Source organism: Bos taurus, chromosome 13 (genome assembly GCF_002263795.3).
Source record: "Bos taurus isolate L1 Dominette 01449 registration number 42190680 breed Hereford chromosome 13, ARS-UCD2.0, whole genome shotgun sequence".
NCBI lineage: Eukaryota > Metazoa > Chordata > Mammalia > Artiodactyla > Bovidae > Bos > Bos taurus.
The window spans coordinates 1,539,419-1,559,266 of record NC_037340.1 but is presented as its reverse complement, the minus strand read 5'-3'; the positions used below and the strand labels follow the sequence as shown (position 1 = coordinate 1,559,266).

The following is a 19,848-nucleotide window of genomic DNA, read 5'->3' as shown; positions in this document are numbered from 1 at the left end:
TTTATTAGTGCGCATCACATTGCTCTATCAGAGGAGACCCTTCACAATGAATCTCAGTCATGTCCAACTCTGTGCAACCCCATGGACTGTAGCGTGCCGTGCTCCTCTGTCCATGGGATTCTTCAGGCAAGAATATTGGAGTGGGTAGCTGTTCCCTTCTCCAGGGGATCTTCCTGTCTCAGGGGTCGAGCCTGGGTCTCCTGCATTGCAGGCAAATTCTTAACCATCTGAGCCACCAGGGAAGCCCGCTGACAATAACACAAAGGAAACCAAAATGTTCTAGGTCCTCCACCAGGACGTCTGTTTAGATTCTTCGAATCTAAACAAAGAGAAATAGCAACATGAAAAAGAAGCACTTTAGGTTCCTTTTCTACATTTAAGGTAGAGTGTTAGGTGAGAAGTTTGATTTTTTTCAAACATCCTCATTTGTCTTCTTAAAATTGTGCTATCCCTACACTACAGGTAATTTTGCTTCTGTAACTGGAGTCCTACAGGTGGCACTGGTTCAGAGAGACAGGCCTCCTACCATCTCTACAATGAATGAATGAAATTATTGGTCAGTCTCAGCTTCCTGACATTAATCAGCCTTTGCCATGGCATATATTTCAGCTTTTTTGTGAAGCATTAGGGTAGACAGCCCACACCTCACTTCATCTGGCTTCCTTGTGGTCATCATATATTTTCCATGGAGTTGATTCCCTTTGCATTCAATTTCCTTCCCACTTATTTGGTATAAAATCAACTATCAGCCAAACTCAGCTGTGGCACACTTTGGGGCCAAGTGCCTGTGGCTTCATGGCTTTTCTACAGCACAGTGCAACTGCTAAACTGTTTCTTCTAACTGAGTTATTGGCCTCCATCCCTACCCCTGCTGAGAAGGGAAAATGTGTAATACTGACTGCTAATGCTTTTTTGTGATGGGAGGTCTAGAGATCTAGAGGAAAACAGCCATTATCTGCTTTGTCCCAGTAGTTCTCACACGCAATGGCAACGCATCTTGGGAAGGCATAATCTGATGAGGGAAAGATGTTTTAAAAAGACTTGGCAGACTGGGGTGGAATACGCTACCAATTCCCTTCCCCACCTCTTAAAACTTGCATTTGTTTTCGTCTTGTATCATATAAACAACCAGACTGGTTGTTTTCTGAACAGAGGCCACTTCAGCTGTGAATGAACCCAGTTGTGGCTTTCTGGCTAGAGTTGTGATTCTTAGCAGACACTGAGGTTACTGAGAGAAAAACACCAGGACTCCTGGACCAGGCATTTGCCTTCCTCAAGCCCACTTCCTGCCTCCTGGGAAACAAGGAAATGCAATCAGAAAAGGAAATCCAAGGAAGTTACCAAGTGAACTAACAAACAATGGACTCATAATGGCTCTCTAGAAAAAAATATATATTTTTTTCATTTCTGCCAATCTCAAATATTTCAGAGAAGTCTATGAACAGATGAAACACAGAGTTAAGAGGAGCTTGGAATATACTCACAGAAGCTAATGTCATTCTTCTATGACCTTCCACAGAGGTTAGAAAGTCAATAGGTGGGATTTAAATGGGCTCATAATCAGTAAAATACTAGAGTGGCTTTTCAGCAGCTTTCTCAGTATAGGAACTTTAAGGCATGAAAAGAACTGGCTTTATCACACAGCTTTTATCTGTCTTTGTCTTTTGGGAAGAAAACCTATCTTATTTGAGTTGACTCTGTTCATTGATTTCTGTTCTTTTATTTCTTGTATTGCTACACAGATCATGCATATAAAAATATTTAAGTGAATGCCACCTTAACGGTGAGACAGATCATTAGGCCAGTCAATATCACCTCCAGATGAGTGGTTTTAGACTGAGCATCTTGAATCTCCTGGGGTTTGGCAGAAGTGCCTTCAGAGGAAGGTATGGAGCAGAAGAAGAAACAGGAGTAGGGCAGCTGTCTTCAGCTACAATTCACGGTCCCCAATTCAACCAAATAGTGCTTCTACTGGTTGGAAAAACCAAAAAGTTTTTCTTACACATTGACCAATGAGTGAGCCATTGTTAGAAGAAGTATCCTGTGTCAAAGGTGGTCTGAAAACTACTGCTATGGATGCAAATTGCTAACTTCTAAATAGATGACACTGCCTTTTCTGAGCAAGTCCTAACAGAGGGCTCCACGTGGAGTCCAGAGTAGTGAAGAGAACTCCGCACTGGGACACAGAAAATACAGTTCTACTCTCAACATTGTCACTTCCTTAGCTGCCTCTTCTATGACCAGTGAGATAGGGCTAAAGGGATAAGTTGCTTGTACACAAGAGATCCTGTGATTTTGAGGCTTCCAGCCAGGACTTCAGGAGTGATAACAGCTAAAACCTTAGTGACAGGTGAGAAAGGATGAGCCATGAGCACAGCCCTTTATTTATTTTTTTCCTCTCAGTGTTCAGCTACACTGACCTTACCCATCTTTCACTTTAGATTCTGTTAAGGCCATTTGTAGAAAAGTGTTTGCCTTAGTTTAGGTTCTTCTAAAAGTAGGCTTTGAGATAAGGATTTGAATGCAACAGTGGAAGGTAACCTAGGAACTAACAGGGGAGTGGAGAAACGAGAAGGGAAGAAAAGGCAGCTAATAAAGGGAATGTTATAAAGTAGGTTACAGTTGTTGGCAACTGGGTTTTAAACCTACTTGAGAGCTTTGGAGGATATGGAGAATACTTATTTAACTGTCCCACACAGTGGGCAAGGAAGAGAGGTACTACTTCCCGAGGGAAATTTACTCCTGGGGACATGAAGTCCTGGACACTTGGAGGTTGGCTGTAGTTGGGCTGAGAGAAAGAAAGACCTGGAGAGTTGCAGAAGATGCCGTGGACTAAATTGGAACCATGAATGCCAAGGGATAGGGGATAAACACTGATGTTTACTAGTGTTGGTATCATCCCATTTTACAGATGAAGAACCTGAAGTTCAACAAGACAAGTCAAAGTCACTTAACTGGCTTAACCATAACACAACACCAGCTTATTTTAAAAATTATGGCATGTTTCACTTCTTGAGGATACACAATACACATTTATAAAAATAATCATCATTTTGATAACTTCTACCTAGTAAAGAGAAATGGTGCTGGGAAAATAATGATTTTTAAAATTCTAGTAGGAAAATTAAGTGTTAAAGTAAATAGTAAGATTCCAGTATAAATCTTTATACTTTAAAATATAATTATAATTCAACTTAATAAAAATATAGATAAAATATTTGAGTCAGAAATGAACATTTCTGCACAGAAACGACTTGCCCTATTTTTTCAGGTTTCATCATCAAATGAGTCTAATTTATTATTAATTGCAATAAGTTAAATAAGCCTGTTAGTCAAGACACAGGAGCATTCAGGAAAGTATTGCCCAGTGCTCTGAATCTCACTTTCAGACCCACAAATGGGTTGAAATTATTCAGCATAAATACTAATTCTTATTTTTCATTAGTTCAGACCAACAAGAGTTCAATGGGCAACAGTTAAGATATGCAACCTTCTTATCAGGAGCAACTTATTTAATTCTTCCAGTAAATCTCTCAGAATATATTCAAAGATGAGCAAAGTAGGGGGTGGAAACAGTCAAAGGTTTAAATGGCTTCCTAAGGTATCATAATAGGTGGATAAACAGTGATGATAAGTTGTTGATTTCTGACCAGTTTTAGTGAGACCTGCTGTTTTATCTGCCTGGTGACTAGTTTTTTTTCCAGGTAGCACACTCAGGCTTAATTTCAGGGAACCACCTCTCTCCCACTCTCAATCCAAGTAGTTTAGGTATCTGACTCTTTATTGGCTCTAGGGGGAGTCATGTGACCAGTGTTTGTCCAATTGGTATACTCCATCCTCCAGGCCACAGGGGTCCTAGTTCAGGAGTGGTCCTGGGTGACTTTTAAGCCGTGCTCTGGTTTCTGGGATTTTGATGGAACTATGAGTAAGAGGAGTTTCTGCATACTGAGACTGGCAGGCCTGGAGCTGCTGGTGAGTTTTTTGCCAGGAGAGTCTGTCCAAGAATTACGGTCAGTACAGAGAACGTCACTGGGAGATGAAAGATGGGTCTTGAGAACATCATTTGAGCCCCTGGATAAAGTTATGCTGCAAGTCATTAACACGCTCGCTTTTTGCCTTTATGCACCAATTATAAGCATATATGTTTATATGCATCAATTTCTTTCTGTGCTTGTTTCAGTTAAGTTTGTCGTTTTTCAACTAAAGGAGTTCCACCTAATACTGCAAGCTGCAAGACTGCCAAACCCAGTGCCCAATCTAGCACACTCTGAGTGCTTCTTGCTGCTGATAATAATGACACAATATAGTTCACTTGTAGGAGTTTCTTAAAATGATATTGAAAATACAGTGGGGTTATTTCTAGTGATGCAAATCATTATTAGTGTAGGTGGATTTGGAACAAAAATGCTTTCTATACCTGAACTTCTATTTGCTTGGTTTAAAACAAAATAGCTCTGCTATTATTCATTTTGAGTTCACCTATTAAACTAGTAACTCACAGTATTTTAATAATTTAATTGCAACAAAGCAGGGAAGCTTTCATATGCCACACCTCGTAAAAATTTCAGGGAAAGAACATGTTAAAAAAGAAAATTACCTTGAAACATTTGCTAATATTATAATCTATTATATTAATTCAATTGTTTAACAAATACTTATGAACACCTGCTTTTCACAGAAGAATAAAAGTATGAACAAATTAAACTTTTCTTTTGGTTTGGCAGCTTAAACAGTATTTGGTCTTCTTTCACAGACATAACTGCTGAATCTAGAGGTCTGTAGGCTGTTACCTAAGGCACCAATACAAATATTTCATTTTTCATATGAATTTTACTCACTGTCTTCCTTCTAAAGAGTTTAAGTGATAAAAAATTAACAGTTTAAGAAACATTAATCTTCAAACTTACATTCATGACTGTTCAATAGAGGCAGGGGTCATTGTGTAGCCCTATGTTAAGCATAGTTAGTCCTCAAGTGCAAACAACATGGTAAGGAAGAAACATTTGCTGACTTGGGGCCGCATGAATTTTTTAGTGTGTGATTTTAAATTATAGAAATAAATCTAAAATCTAACTCCCTTGAGAACAGTAGCTTCTGCAACAAGATTCCAACTCTGTGCAACCCAAACACATGAACGTTTGGCCTTAGACAGCACAGAAACCTTCCAATTATTTACAACCAGTGCATATCCACAGAGACCGAAACTCCAGTGTGGAATGTGGATAACACACTGACGATAGCAGCACAGAGCATCACCCATGGTCAGCTCTTCCGGGTTTTCATTTCATGTTTCCAGGTGCTGTGCCTATGCTCAGTCTTAGCCATTAGGCTTTTAGCTACATTAAAATTTTTTCATTTAAATGAAAATTACCTTCTATGTTGAAATTTTATAAAATGCACATAATACTAAACATTAGCACATGTCAAGTTTGTGTGTTGTCTATTTGTTATGCACCTAACTTTAGAATACGTTTTTTGATATCAGAGAGTATAAGTGCATTTTTGTTATTACATATGTATATTCTGGCTTCTCAGGTGGTACTAGTGGTAAAGAACCCACCTGCCAATTTAAGATTAGCAGGAGATGTGGGTTTGATCACTGGGTGGGAAAAATTCTCTGGAGGAGGGCATGGCAACCCACTCCAGTATTCTTGCCTGGAGAATCCCATGGACAGAGAAGCCTGATGGGCTGCAGTCCATAGGGTCACAGAGTCGGACATGACTGAAGCAACTTAGCATGCCTGCTTGTATATTCTGTATGTATCTTATTCCCATCATTTTATATCAAATATAGGCAAATATGGAAGTGTTTTTCTCAGATTTTTGAGACTGAGTTTGGGGGTCATTTTAATTAATGCTTGAACACATTTGAAGAACTAGGCAAAATGTAAAGTACAACAGAAAAAAATATAATATTAAATTTCACTACTTATTTTCTTAGGTGTTTATTGATTAAAATGGAAACTTACATTACCATATGTAAAATATACAGCCCATGGGAATTTGCTGTATGGCTCAGGAAACTCAAACAGGGGCTCTGTATCAACCTAGAGGGGTGGGATGGGGCGGGAGATGGGAGGGAGGTTAAAAAGGGAGGAGATATATGTATACCTTTGGCTGATTCATGTTGAGGTTTGACAGAAAACAGCAAAATTCTGTGAAGTAATTATCCTTCAATAAAAAATAAATTAATTTAAAAAGATATTAGCTCATTGAAAATTAAAAACTGCTTTTTTGAAGAGTATCTTGGTATGAGATCTTATTTTTTTTTTAACTTTACAATATTGTATTGGTTTTGCCATATATCAACATGAATCCGCCACAGGTATACATTTAATCTCAAAGACTTGGTTTCCTGCTTTGCAAAATGATAATGTATATTTTGAAAGTCACATAATAAATGAAAGCTAATTTCCTTGCATATCAATCAATGAAGCCATATAATAAATACTTTATTAAATTGTACTTTGTTGGACATATAAAGGAGTTCCTAAAAATATGTTAAAAGTCAAACATCAAATAATATGAACTGCAATGTCAAAAAAACTTTGAACAAATTTGGAAAAAATATCTCAAAGTCTTGGTTACTAAAAAATTGAAGTCTAATCCAACTATTTCTTATTACTACAAACACATATTTCAAAATTGTTATCCTTTTGACAATGTTACAACAGTTGCTAGAAAAACAAAACAATCTTCTCTAATCTTTGTTGTTCACATAAACAGAGCCCAAGCAGCAAACAAAATGACTTGGTGTGAGACCTTACAAGTTTATCTTCCTATTGAAGTTTTGGGATTGAGAAATGAATACTGTGGTTAAAAAAAATCACATCAAGGCTGACATGGAGACTTCACAATCAATTACCATATTAAGGTGTAGAAAAAATAAAGTTGTAGAAAAATAAACTAAATTGCTATTTTATGTCTTAAATTTTATTTATTCATTTATTGGTTTTGTTTTGTGAGATCTTAATTCCCTGACCAGAGATTGAACACAAACCCCCTGCAGTGGAAGCATGGAGTCTTAACCAGGTAAGTCCTCAGAGTTGCTGTATTAAATATACCTGAATTATATATGTCTGCATGATTATGGAATTTACATCTAGTATGGCTGTAAAATGGCACTAAACACTCTTGCATTTGCAAGAGTCTAATCTTAATTTCCATTAGAATCAAAATTGGTTTCTCCAGGATGACAGAGTTTTACAATAACCTATCAGAACATTTTCCTTTGTATCCTCTACTTTGCCTGAGTCATGTATGGGGTGTCACACACTAGATGAAGTTCGGACCATCAGCAGTGTGGTGTGAGGGGATGAGAAACGGGCATGGTTTAGATTCTGAAGGGCCTCATCGGTTTCACAAGAGCTTTTTGTTTTCCTGGTGTCATGGGCTGTTTTTAGAAGTCTTGTCGGACTTGTTAAAACACTGTTAGTTATTTTTGGCGAAGTTTGGACTTCAGAAGGGAACGGTCAAGCTATCCATGCGAAATTTCCGAGGAGTCTCTGGTTTAATGATAGGGAGAAATCCCAAGTCTATGGCACCAGGAAAGAAAGAGCATCAGATCTGGGGAGGCTGGAGGGCTGGCCTGGCAACACCAGCATGTGCTGTTGGGCCAGTCGTTTCCTTCGACGTCAGCAACGGTAAGAATGATGCTACAGCAAAGGCAAAGTGCCTGACAAAGAAACAGACTAGAATGAAAATATGTAAAGTAATAAAACTAAAAACTAAAGTAAATCATCTCTAAATTCTCAACTAATAACATGTAGAATAGAATTAATGATATTAGTTCGTTAGTGAAGTCGCTCACTTGTGTCCGGCTCTTTGCGACCCCGTGAACTGCAGCCCACCAGGCTCCTCTACCCATGGGATTCTCCAGGAAAGAATATTACTTGGATATTAATAAATACTTCCATTTCTCATTTAGAGGACTAGTTCCAGAAAAAAATGCAATATGCAAAAATAACTTTTAAATCTACTTTTATGATAACTATTCTTATTAATGACCATAAGCTTACCAGAGCTGTCTGTTACTTATGAATTACTTGCATATTAACAGGAAATATATTTCTTCTTAATGATTATTTAATTGCACTTTATTTTCTTTACTCCTTATGGAATATTGTCCAAGTTGGACAATATCTAGGCAATTTACAGTAACATCAGTAATAACATACTAATTTTCTCAGTGAAGCAATTTCAATCCAGATGAGACTTGGTCACTAGTGATAAAGGAAGAACTGATGATCCAGTTCAGAGACAATGATGCCACATATTAATACGATTAGAAACTCCTTGAAACTGAATTTTCATGATTTATTTTTGCAAGTCTTTTCTCCAGAATCAAAGATTTAAATATCTCAATAACTTTCTGGCAATTTAGTTCATCTATCTGATACCAGTTTTTTCCTCTTACAAACACTAAATTCTTTAAGCACAGAAGAACAAAGTTTAAAATATTATTTCAAGTGGAAAAATTCAATAGTGTAAGCTAGAATAAGATAAGGTTCTAATGGATTGAGTATTCTCTTCAGTGTTAGTGATTTAGAAATATCTGTGGGTCATGTCACAGAACTAGAAACAGAACCAAAAGGGTAATTTTTAAGATAGTGAGTATCCTGTCTGAAGAAAGATGCATTCAGTCATGGGGAAAATTTAAAACAAAACAAATGATTAGACATTTAAAAAACAATGTTGCGTGCATGCTAAGTCACTTCAGTTGTGTCTGACTCTTTGCAACCCCATGGACTGTTGCCCGTCAGGCTCCTCTGTCCAGGGGATTCTCCAGGTAAAAATACTGGAGCTGGTTGCCATGCCTTCCTCCAGGGGATCTTCCCAGCCCAGGGATTGAACCCACATCTCTTAAGTCTCCTGCATTGGCAGGTGGGTTCTTCACCACAAGCACCACCTGGGAAGTCCCCAAAATGATGTTACATACACATGTATACATAACAACAACACAAACATCACACAGTGATGACGACGGCTTTGTTGCTCAGTCATGGCTGACTCTTTGTGACCCCATGGACTGTAGTCTACCAGGCTCCTCTGTCCGTGGGATTTCCCATGCAGCAATACTAGAGTAGGTTGCTATTTCCTTCTCTAGGGGATCTTCCCAAGCCAGAGATCAAACCCAGGTCTCCTGTAGTGCAGGCAGATTCTTTACCAAATGAGCCACCAGATAAACATCACATACCAAACTTAAAAAAAAAAAAAAAAAAAAAAACCCTAAATGACCCTTAATGTCCGTGACTATGAAGAGTGGCCCACTCACAATTAGAACTCGAGCCTCATTCTGGTGTGGGAAAAAGTGAACTGACCTTTTTTGGCGAGGCTGTTGTTAGGTTCATACTTCTCAATCAACACTTGGACTTGCTCTTGCTTTAAAGGTGGGTAAAGTATTTCATTTAGCCGGGGATCTCGCTGCTTGAGGTTGATAAAATCCATCATCTGATCAACTGTAAGGTATGGTTTGCTTTTGGCACCACTAAAAACAGTTAAACACCAGGAAATTAGCAGGTTTTTCTGTCAAGTCTCATGCATGTATTTGCATTTAGCAGCTCTGTAGAAATAAACGCCTGCCATACCTGGCAAGAGCATGCTATACTGGAATTCCTATCTTGCCCTAAACACATTGTGTTGCTCCATCACAACTGCTGTATCTCTGTGGGATGCAAACACTTTGCAATGACTGCCACCAAATCCCAATGCCCTTGAACTATACCAGATGCAAAAGAAAACCACAGTAGGGAACATGCATTCTGTGTGTGAAGGTGCAGCACTCTAAAGGGAACACAGGTTATGGGTTGCTGTTTTGATTATGATGCTAAACTGGTTTAGTCATCAAATTCTCATATTCTGCTTAATCACCCTAAAGATGTATTTATTACTCATTACTAAAAAGAACAAATATGATTGGGGACATTTTCCTTTTCATTAAAATTATGTTTCAGCAAGAGTCTATAACTCTGCAATGTAGTGTGATTCAAACTTCCCTTTTCAATCCTGTTGACAACCCAAAGACAAGTTCAGAGGTACAGATGTTGCAGATGTTCTATCAATAACTGATGGCAATGAACTCAGCAAAGTACTGTGCTTGATTTCCATATGAAAAAAATTTTTATTTAGCTTATCAGTTTTGGATTGGTCTGTCAGCATGTGGATTTCAGTGTATCAAGGAGGTTAAATTGCTACTTCCCCATATTTGCCTTGGTGTTTTGATTTGCTTCTTAAAAAAATCATTTAAAAAAAGTAATGTCTGTATAATTTCTAATATAAAAGCAAATAATTTTCAGCTGGGGGGGAGGGTTAGTGATCTGAAATTCTCATTTCACTGATGCAATGCAGAGAAGTATGATGACAGGTTCCCGGTTCAGCATTCTTTCTACAACATGAGACTATCTCTGCAAAGACTCTTGCCTACATGCCACTCAGTTCTAGCCACAGTCTTCAAACCATGCAGAGACCCTCGAGAATATTAAGACAATGACACCCTGCAACAAGTCACAGCAAATTTCACTCATTACAAGCAGTGATTGAACCTCAGAGGTAGGAATGTGTGATGGTCTCCAACAAATGACGCAGAAACACTGCTGTTACTCACTGTACAAAGAATTTCTGACATCTCCCTCTACCACTCCGCTAAAGCCACACTGAGTACCACTGAGTACCACTGTAAGCAGGAACAAACAGGTTAAAATGTATTCTCTTACAATTCGGAAAAGATGTTATCAATTTCAGGTCGAGGACAAAGGTTGTTCAGGAAAACTCTGTACACTTCAGGAGTGAAATCTTCTTGAGGTATCGAATCATTCTGGGGAATAAAATAAGAGGGTCAGTAAATGGTCTTTTTCTTCATTATCTTTCCTCCCTGTTTTGTCTCTCTTTCCTCCTTCCCTCCTCCTTTCCTCTTTCTTTTCTTTTAAGAGCTCAGGGTAAGCACTCAGAAAGCATCTATGGGCTAGCATTACAGGGACACTAGTTTTTGAGGTACCAAAAACTAATTTTCTATTTTCTCATTATATTTTAAGCTTAAGAGTTTTCTCCTTCTGAAGGGATGTTAAGGCAATTTCTAAAGTAAGTTAGACCTAGTGAAACATGGTCTGTTCAGCAATTTTTTTCTTTTAGGTTGCTTTTCCTGGTGACTTTAACCTCATTTTTAATTGTGATAAAATACACAGAACATAAATAAGTCATTTTCACCACTTTTAAGTGTACAGATCAGTGGCATGAAGGACATTCACATTGCTTATGTGCTGTTTAGCAGACTTTTGAATGAATGTATTTTTCTTTCAAGAACCTGGAGAAAGATATTTTCAAAATGAAAACATAAAATTCCAATTTTGTGTCTTTTTTTTTTTTCAAACAGTGTTCTTTCTTTTTTAAAGTAAACTGATAAGTTGCAACACAGTTTTCCTAAGTAGGACACCAGTCATTATTGGTCACTGATTCCCCTCAGTCCTACTGTTTAGAAAGCAAGTCACTGATATAAAAGCTGACTTCTGTGACTAAACTGTCTGTTTAGTGCAGCTGCCATGGAAACTGGAAGCATGTCTTCCAGCATTTGTTAACAGGAAGGACACTCTTCACGCCGCTTTTCCTATTTCGGGTATGTGTTTATATGATTATTTTTATTTTTAAGCCCTTAAATCAAAGAAAACATCCTTCCTTTTACCACATACATATTTTTGTAAATATATTTTTATAGAAGTATCTAAAAATTATTGTCTGAGACTGCACTGCTTGCTAACAGATAAGAAAACTTAGCTCACCACTTGGCAAACAGCAGGAGTCCTATATTTGAGAAATGAATAAATAAAATAACATTTTCTTTACTAAATTGATTTATAGAACAGGAAAAAAGTCCATTTTGCAAAATAGCATTTTGAGACAACCAAACAACGCATATCATTTATATATAGCAAGAAGCATTAAATGATTAAGCTCAGTTACCTGGACACTAACTTTGAAATCATGAGTACAAGCAGCCAGTTCCAAGAAGGAAATTCCAACATATTGTTTCATGATGTTTTGCCACTCATAAAATGGGGAAAAGTTTAACCTATGAACAGCTTTCCAAAATTCCATTTAATTTACAAACTGAGAGAAATCCTTTTGACTGGAGAATGTACACTTTTTTAACTGCCACACTCTCTGAGTTAGACACCCATGTCTCTTATAAGTAGCTTTGAAAATAGACAAAAATGAGCATTGCTATCATATTCTATGTCCAAGAGATACAGGGAAGACAAATTTAAAAACAAATCTCCAGGAAATAATCAGTGCCTCATTTGGCCAACTCAAGCATCAGACTTTATTGGAGTTGATGAACCCCAAATTTGTTCTCTTATACTTATACTTATTTATATACTTATATAAATAAGTATATACTTACTTATATAAATAGTATATACTTATACTATTTCATTACTATTTAGAGCTCACTCTACTTGCCCTCCTCCTGATCTCACTAAAAGCATACAAGCAGATTTTGTCGAAGGTATCAATCATTGTCTTCCTTTTCTTAGCGGCTTCCTTTATTTTTCTCCCTTCTTGTCTTAGCTTAAAACCTCTTCTTCCTACACCAGGTTTTAATTTCCATTCTGTGCTACCCTCACACCATCTTGTCTCCTGTTTCAGTTCTTATTTAACGTGGTTTTGTGCTTCCAACTGTACAGTTTTCCGTGTTACTTGCTAACCTGCAGACCGACACAAACTAGGACCTGTGTGTTGCTTGTTAACTTCTCAGTCTCTGTAGCATATAGTACGTCCATAATAAATATTTACTAAATGAATGAATGTAATTTATGAAAAAGATGGAAGTTGATAGAAAATATGCTTCCCACAAGACATCAGATTCAACTAAAGCCATTTACAAAAGAGTCCATACACATTTCATAAAATGACATACTTTACTAAAACTCTATTTTTTATTTACCAGCTATAAATTAGAACTTCTTATTAGAGGGAACACATTGATGAAATAATCTGAATAAACACAATATTACTTTATTACCAGTTGGATGTTAGCACCTAGAAAATGGAAAATGTTTCAATACAGTTTCAGTTTTCTTTGGCCCAACTTGACTGATGAGGATACCCTTTGGGGTCAGTGGGTGAAAATGAGGGAAAAACATTTTGGAGAAATAAGTTGAAATGAGCATCACTGAAAGCTAAAGTGAAAGAATATGGAGGAGATATTGAGGGAAAAGCTATGGTCAGTTAATAATTCCTTACATTTTAAGTAAGGCTGGAATGTGCAAAGATCATTCACCTATTTTATTTTCCTGGATCTCATGATTTGGTAAAGTGGATAGAACAGACTCATTGTGTTTGAGCAGGACGAAACCCAAGGATGATGCCCAAGAGCATACCAAAACATCAGACACTCTTCTGTGAACACTTCTTAACCAACCAGGTAGAGATGACATGTTCTTGTTTTGCGTGTCTGCAATCCACCTGCATATACCTTCTCTATAGCACCCACCACACAGTTTCCTTTAGTTTTTATATTTCTGATCATCGACTAGACTGTGTGTTTTTGAATAAAGTGCACTATCTCTTATTTAATTCCTTTGTGTCTCTAGAATAATGCCTGGCAGATAATATACACCTAATGAATGTTTGCTGAATTCCCTCAGGCTATGGCACCAGACCTTAGATCTGTCTTGTGGTCCAGGACTTCGTTTACCTCATCATGCCTCCAACACAAAACAGATCATTAATGATTATTTGTTGCCATTACTATCAAACTTTTTTGGAAGGATTAAGAAGGCCAATACAGTCTGAATCAGGCCCATTTATTCCAGAAACTACAAAGTATTTTCATTAAAAATGGAGTTGCTTCAATTCTATGGTTGAATACAAAGAATCTACCTTCAGTATAACTTGAAGGTAGTACCGGTGGTGTTCACATTTCCAGATTCCAAAAACAGGTTATGAAATACCTACGTGCCAAATTAAAAATAACAAAGTGAAGTAAGCCGGACAAAGACAAATATTATATCATTTATATGTAGAATCCTAACAAATGACACAAATGAACTTACATACAAAACAGAAATAAACCCGGAGGCATAGAAACAAACTTATGGTCACCAAAGGAGAAAGGCGAGGAGGGGTAAACCAGGAGCTTGGGATTAATACACACACACTTCTGTACGTAAAGTAGATAACCAACGAGGACCTACTGCATAGCACAAGGAGCCATACTCAGTATTTCATGATGCTCCATAAAGGAAAAAAAGAATCTGGGAAAAAATACATGTACATAAAAAAGAGAGAGAAAGTCATGTATATGCATATAAATAATTCTCAGAGGATAATAAGAATAAATATTTATTGAGTACTTACTATATGCCAAGCATATAGTTCCAGGAGCTTTACTTGAATGCTTTCATTTAACTCCTTGTCAGCTCTATGAGGTCGGAATGGTTAGTGATCACTTTTACAGATACAAACACTAAGGAGATGGGAGTTTTGAAAACTTGTCTATGGCATCAAGTTGGTGGGGGCAGGTTTTCTATGTTTTAAATTAAGGTTTCTTGATTCCTCAACTCATGCTGTAATCCAGAAAACTAAATTTCAAGCCAGTTTTTGGATATTGTTTGTATTTTCTTATTTATACATTTATAGATTTAAAAACTCTGTAATAAATAATTATTTAACATTCAGAAGTGTTATTCTGAAACATATTAATTTCAGTGGACTCTAATGAATAAGGAGTCCACATGCACATTTTATCTTGCCTAATAAATGAATCATTTTCCAGTAAATTCAGGATTTCAACCTGCTCTTAATATTTTTGTTCTAAAGAGATAAAACAAAAGTTACAGCCAGAGAGGACGTGAAATAATTACAAGTAAGCTACTGATAATGAACCAAATACTTAATGTGGTTCTAAAATGGAATTGTGTATTAGTGATTTTAACATTCACAGCTGAATAAGTAACTCTTATTTCTGATTTACATTCTGGGTATAAGGTATAGGAGAAAGTCAACATATTGCAGTTATCCTGGGAGAAGTTCTTTTGTGAATTTCATTCATACTATTCTTTACTAAAATGTATCAAATTCTGTAAATCCAAAATAATCACTTTTTTTGGGGGGGAGTATTACATGTATGTTGATAGCTATAGTAAAATTTATTATTTAAAAAATACATAGATTTATTCCTATTTTTTTCATTAAAAGGCCAGTGCTATGCCAAGATTATAATGTGATTCCAAATGTCACTAAGCTTTTTTTCAAGTTAAAAAAGCCTTAAATCTAAGGGAATTTGGTGCAAGTAAATTATTTTCTGTTCTCAGAAAGCTTGTGGGCAAAGTACCAATTTTATGAATATGGAAAGGTCTCAAAGTTCTCACTGAAATACATATTTGGATTATTAATAGAAGACAGTCATTGTTTTGCCTCTCTTTTTACATACAGTACTACTTTGAAACAATTAAGGTAACTTTAATAAGCAATTGAAATAGCTAAAGGAGTACCCATTAAGGTTATTGTTATTGTTATTTCGATGGATCATGTTGATCAGGATACGAGTTCAAGCACATTAATTATCCCTGACAATGTGCACAAAGATAATGTTTAAAAAAATCACAACAGGATGTCCACAGTATTTCTGGTAATGTATCTATTTACAGAACACAATTAAACCTAGTTGAACAGTTCAGTTCAGTCCAGTCACTCAGTCGTGTCTGACTCTCTGCGACTGCAGCACTCCAGGCCTCCCTGTCCATCACCAACTCCCAGAGTTTACCCAAACTCATATCCATTGAGTCGGTGATGCCATCCGACCATCTCATCCTCTGTCATCCCCGTCTCTTCCCACCTTCAACCTTTCCCAGCATCAGGGTCCTTTCAAATGAGTTTGCACAACCACCGGCTCTACGAGGCTCCCCATATGAACCGTAATTAACACAATCTGCCATTTATGTAACCTTTTCTTCTGTGAAGCGTTTAAAACACCTCTTGTCAGTACACCTTTGGTAATTAGTGGATATTTTCTAGAGCCACTGTTCTGTAGATATGAAATTACAGCAAAGATTCAAAATATATAGCCAGTTCCAGGAAACATGTGTCTCCTAGCTCTGAAACTGACTTTGGTTTATAGATCTTTTCACAGCATCTAATTCTACCACTCCTCCAAGTAGAGTATACTTTACTGTGAATAATGAGTTTTAAAAACTTTATGATGGAGGTTGATTTTTTTTTTAAATCTCCAATTTGTTTTCAGAAAATTGTCATAACATTTAATTTACTAAAGATAAATATTGTTTCAATTTAAACCCTGCTATTTGAATCTCATTTTCCTTTAAAAACGTCTCCAGTTGACACTGGTTTGAAAGTGCAAACCTATAAATAAAAGACACAGTGGATTATAAAGACTCAATTTGTAATTATTGACTGAATTCTCAGAATCCAATTGTTTAGAAAGTTGTAATTTGCAGAGAACTGATTGATGGATTTGATTTTCTATTCAGTTTCTTCTATTCCTTTTTCCCTTGGCTAGATTTATAGTAACAAGTTAACATTTTTTATCTCCTCCCCCACAACAAGATGTTAGGTCAAATCAGGTAAAGGTCAAATCAGGAACAACTACAGAGAAAACAAATTCTTTGCACATCTTTCTAAATGTTTCACGCTTCTTTTTTCATGCTTAAATACAGTGATATTTTTACAGTTACTTAAACTGGTAAACTTTTTCCAGACTCACGGTGCTGCACAGTTTTCTTTTTCTGGAATGAATTTCTCTTATTCTCAATAGCAATGCTCCATTCCATTTGTTCATGGCGTTTTCCCCAATTTACATCTGTCAGTTGAAATTTTTAACTGGCACCCTCAGAGACTGTATAATCCTTGAATCTACCATATTATCAGGGATGGAGGGCACACAATAAGAGCTCAAGAGATACTCCTTGAGTCTGAATGGATAAAGAAGGTGTGGATAAAAATATAGTGGAATATATGTGGTGTATATAGTGCAATGCATTCATCCTTAAAGAAATTAAATAATGCTATTTGCAGCAACATGGACAGACTTGGAGAGCATCGTGCTTAGTGAAATAAAATAGACAGAGAGAGAATACTGTATGATTTTACTTATATGTGGAATATAAAATATGGCACAAATGAATCTACCTATGAAATAGAAACAGATTCAGAGATATCAAAAACAAATTTAGGGTTACCAAAGGGAAAAGGTGAGGTGAGGGGGAGATGGGGGGAGGGGTGGATTAGTGGTTTGGGATTAGCAGATGCTAAGTGTCAGACTTTATTTTTTCGGGCTCCAAAATCACTGCAGATGGTGACTGCAGCCATGAAATTAAAAGACGCTTACTCCTTGGAAGGAAAGTTATGACCAACCTAGATAGCATATTCAAAAGCAGAGACATTACTTTGCCAACAAAGGTCTGTCTAGTCAAGGCTATGGTTTTCCCAGTGGTCATGTATGGATGTGAGAGTTGGACTGTGAAGAAAGCTGAGCACCAAAGAATTGATGCTTTTGAACTGTGGTGTTGGAGAAGACTCTTGAGAATTCCTTGGACTGCAAGGAGATCCAACCAGTCCATTCTAAAGGAGATCAGCCCTGGGTGTTCTTTGGAAGGAATGATGCTAAAGCTGAAACTCCAGTACTTGGGCCACCTCATGCGAAGAGCTGACTCATTGGAAAAGACTCTGATGCTGGGAGGGATTAGGGGCAGGAGGAGAAGGGGATGACAGAGGATGAGATGGCTGGATGGCATCACCGACTCCATGGACGTGGGTCTGAGTGAACTCTGGGAGTTGGTGATGGACAGGGAGGCCTGGTGTGCTGCGATTCATGGGGTCGCAAAGAGTCGGACACAACTGAGCAACTGAACTGAACTGAACTATTATATTAATATATAGGATAAATAAATAACAAGGTTCTACTGTATAGCATAGGAAAAAACTGTATTCATAGTGGAATCATTTTGCTGTAGAGCATAATCAACACACATAAATCAATTATTTTTCAATTAAAAAAATAAGAAAAAATACTACAGGTCGAATTTAAAAAAGACATATTTGTTGAGTCAAGGACAGGATCTTAACTGTTACATCTTCTGGCTCCAAAGCATGAAACAAAAGAGCAATAATAACAAGCTTGATCATTTTCTTTTGCTTATTAAAGTGATGCTGAAACGTTTTGGGGAGCCCTTCCATAGTTCTGTCCTGTTTGCAGCATCAGCAACTTTTTCCACAGACAGCAAGAGACTGACAGCAAACAGTCACTCTTTTCTTTTCTGTTACCTACAAAAGTCTTTAATCTGTTTCATTTTTTTTTCAAAAAAATTCTCAATAAGAACTGGCCAACGCAACAGCTCTTGACACTTTTCATAACTTATTCACAATTTAAGAATGTTTTCTCAACTTCATTCAGTGCAACTTCAATGTTGCCAGTATGTTTCAAGAGACTCAGAGGTTCTTTCTTGGGTATAAGTGTTATTTTTGCTTACTTGTTGCTTAGATACGAGGATAAAAATAATTTGTAAAAGAAAGGAGTGTTCTGCATAGAGAACAAGAAAAAGGTTTTATGCAATATACCCAGTTACCCCAGAAACAACAGTAAATTGTTTTAGAACCAAGTATGTAGAAATGCCTTTAAATGAAGGCAAATTACTTTTTTTAGGAGGTTAATGTATAGTGCTGCTGCTGCTGCTAAGTCGCTTCAGTTGTGTCCGACTCTGTGCGACCCCGCAGACGGCAGCCACCAGGCTCCCCGTCCCTGGGATTCTCCAGGCAAGAACACTGGAGTGGGTTGCCATTTCCTTTTCCAATGCATGAAAGTGAAAAGTGAAAGGGAAGTCGCTCAGTTGTATCCGACTCCTAGCGACCCCATGGACTGCAGCCTACCAGGCCCCTCCATCCATGGGATTTTCTAGGCAAGAGTACTGGAGTGGGGTGCCATTGCCTTCTCCGTAATATACTACGTGCCTCAAACGCACTAGGTGAAAAACCAAAAGCATCTCACATCCTTGTCCTCTCACCTATCTGTCACTTAGGTGCAAAGTAGGCAACATCCAAAATGTTTTGATTCTGCACCCTTCCCAGACAAAGCCTTTTGAGCACTGCTCTGCATAGTATGCAAATAACATTTATTTATAAAAATGTACTGCCATTCTATTTATTAACTTATCAGTCTTAAACCTAGACTTTTAAAAGGGAGATAAAATGAAATTAATATTTTAAAATCCTCCTAATCATAATTCTTAATCATCAGTTAATATCTCAAGGAACATCAAGAAAGGATTTGTTATTAATGAGCAGCTTAAATTCTTGATAATGTTAATATTTTTTTGCCAATACATTTTTGGCATTAGTTGGTTATTTTTTTAAAAAATTTACAAAGAACAAGGGGCTTTCTTATTGAAAATACTGGGATTACGGGATTGAAAAAGATACATAGAGACCCATATATTGTAAATATTAACAAATGAGTCATATTCTTAACTTTAAAAATGTTTGGATAATATCGGGGCATGGTATATTTTAGCATGATTATCCAGAGCTATTAAGTAGTGGTAATTTTAGGAAGGCGTCATGCTCACCCTTGAAGATGGAAGACTACAAGCCTCTAAAGCTGTCTCGACTCGCTTCCGGTCTGCTGAGAACAGGCGGTATATGCTGTGAAGGGAAAGCAGGCCAGGTGAGAGAGCTGCAGATGCCAGCCGCAACACCCCACTCACTCAAACCTCGGCATCCCTCACCTGTAAAGACCTAAAATATAACACTTGCTCCAGTATCAGCATCTGCGCTCTGAGAGATATATGTGTGTGCTTTTCAAAATCAAAGTGTCTAATAGAAAATTAATATTTTGAGACA

General features: G+C 37.1%; 1 protein-coding gene across 2 annotated transcripts in view; it reads right to left on the bottom strand.

The window, feature by feature from the left end:
• PLCB1 (phospholipase C beta 1) overlaps positions 1 to 19,848 on the bottom strand; it is an 861,266-nt gene that overhangs the window by 234,889 nt on the left and 606,529 nt on the right. For both annotated transcript variants that reach the window (XM_059892402.1, NM_174817.1), the window contains 3 exon segments: positions 19,575 to 19,650; positions 10,713 to 10,813; positions 9,321 to 9,487 (listed from right to left, as the gene is read on the bottom strand). In XM_059892402.1, coding sequence (XP_059748385.1) covers positions 9,321 to 9,487; positions 10,713 to 10,813; positions 19,575 to 19,650 — 344 coding nt within the window.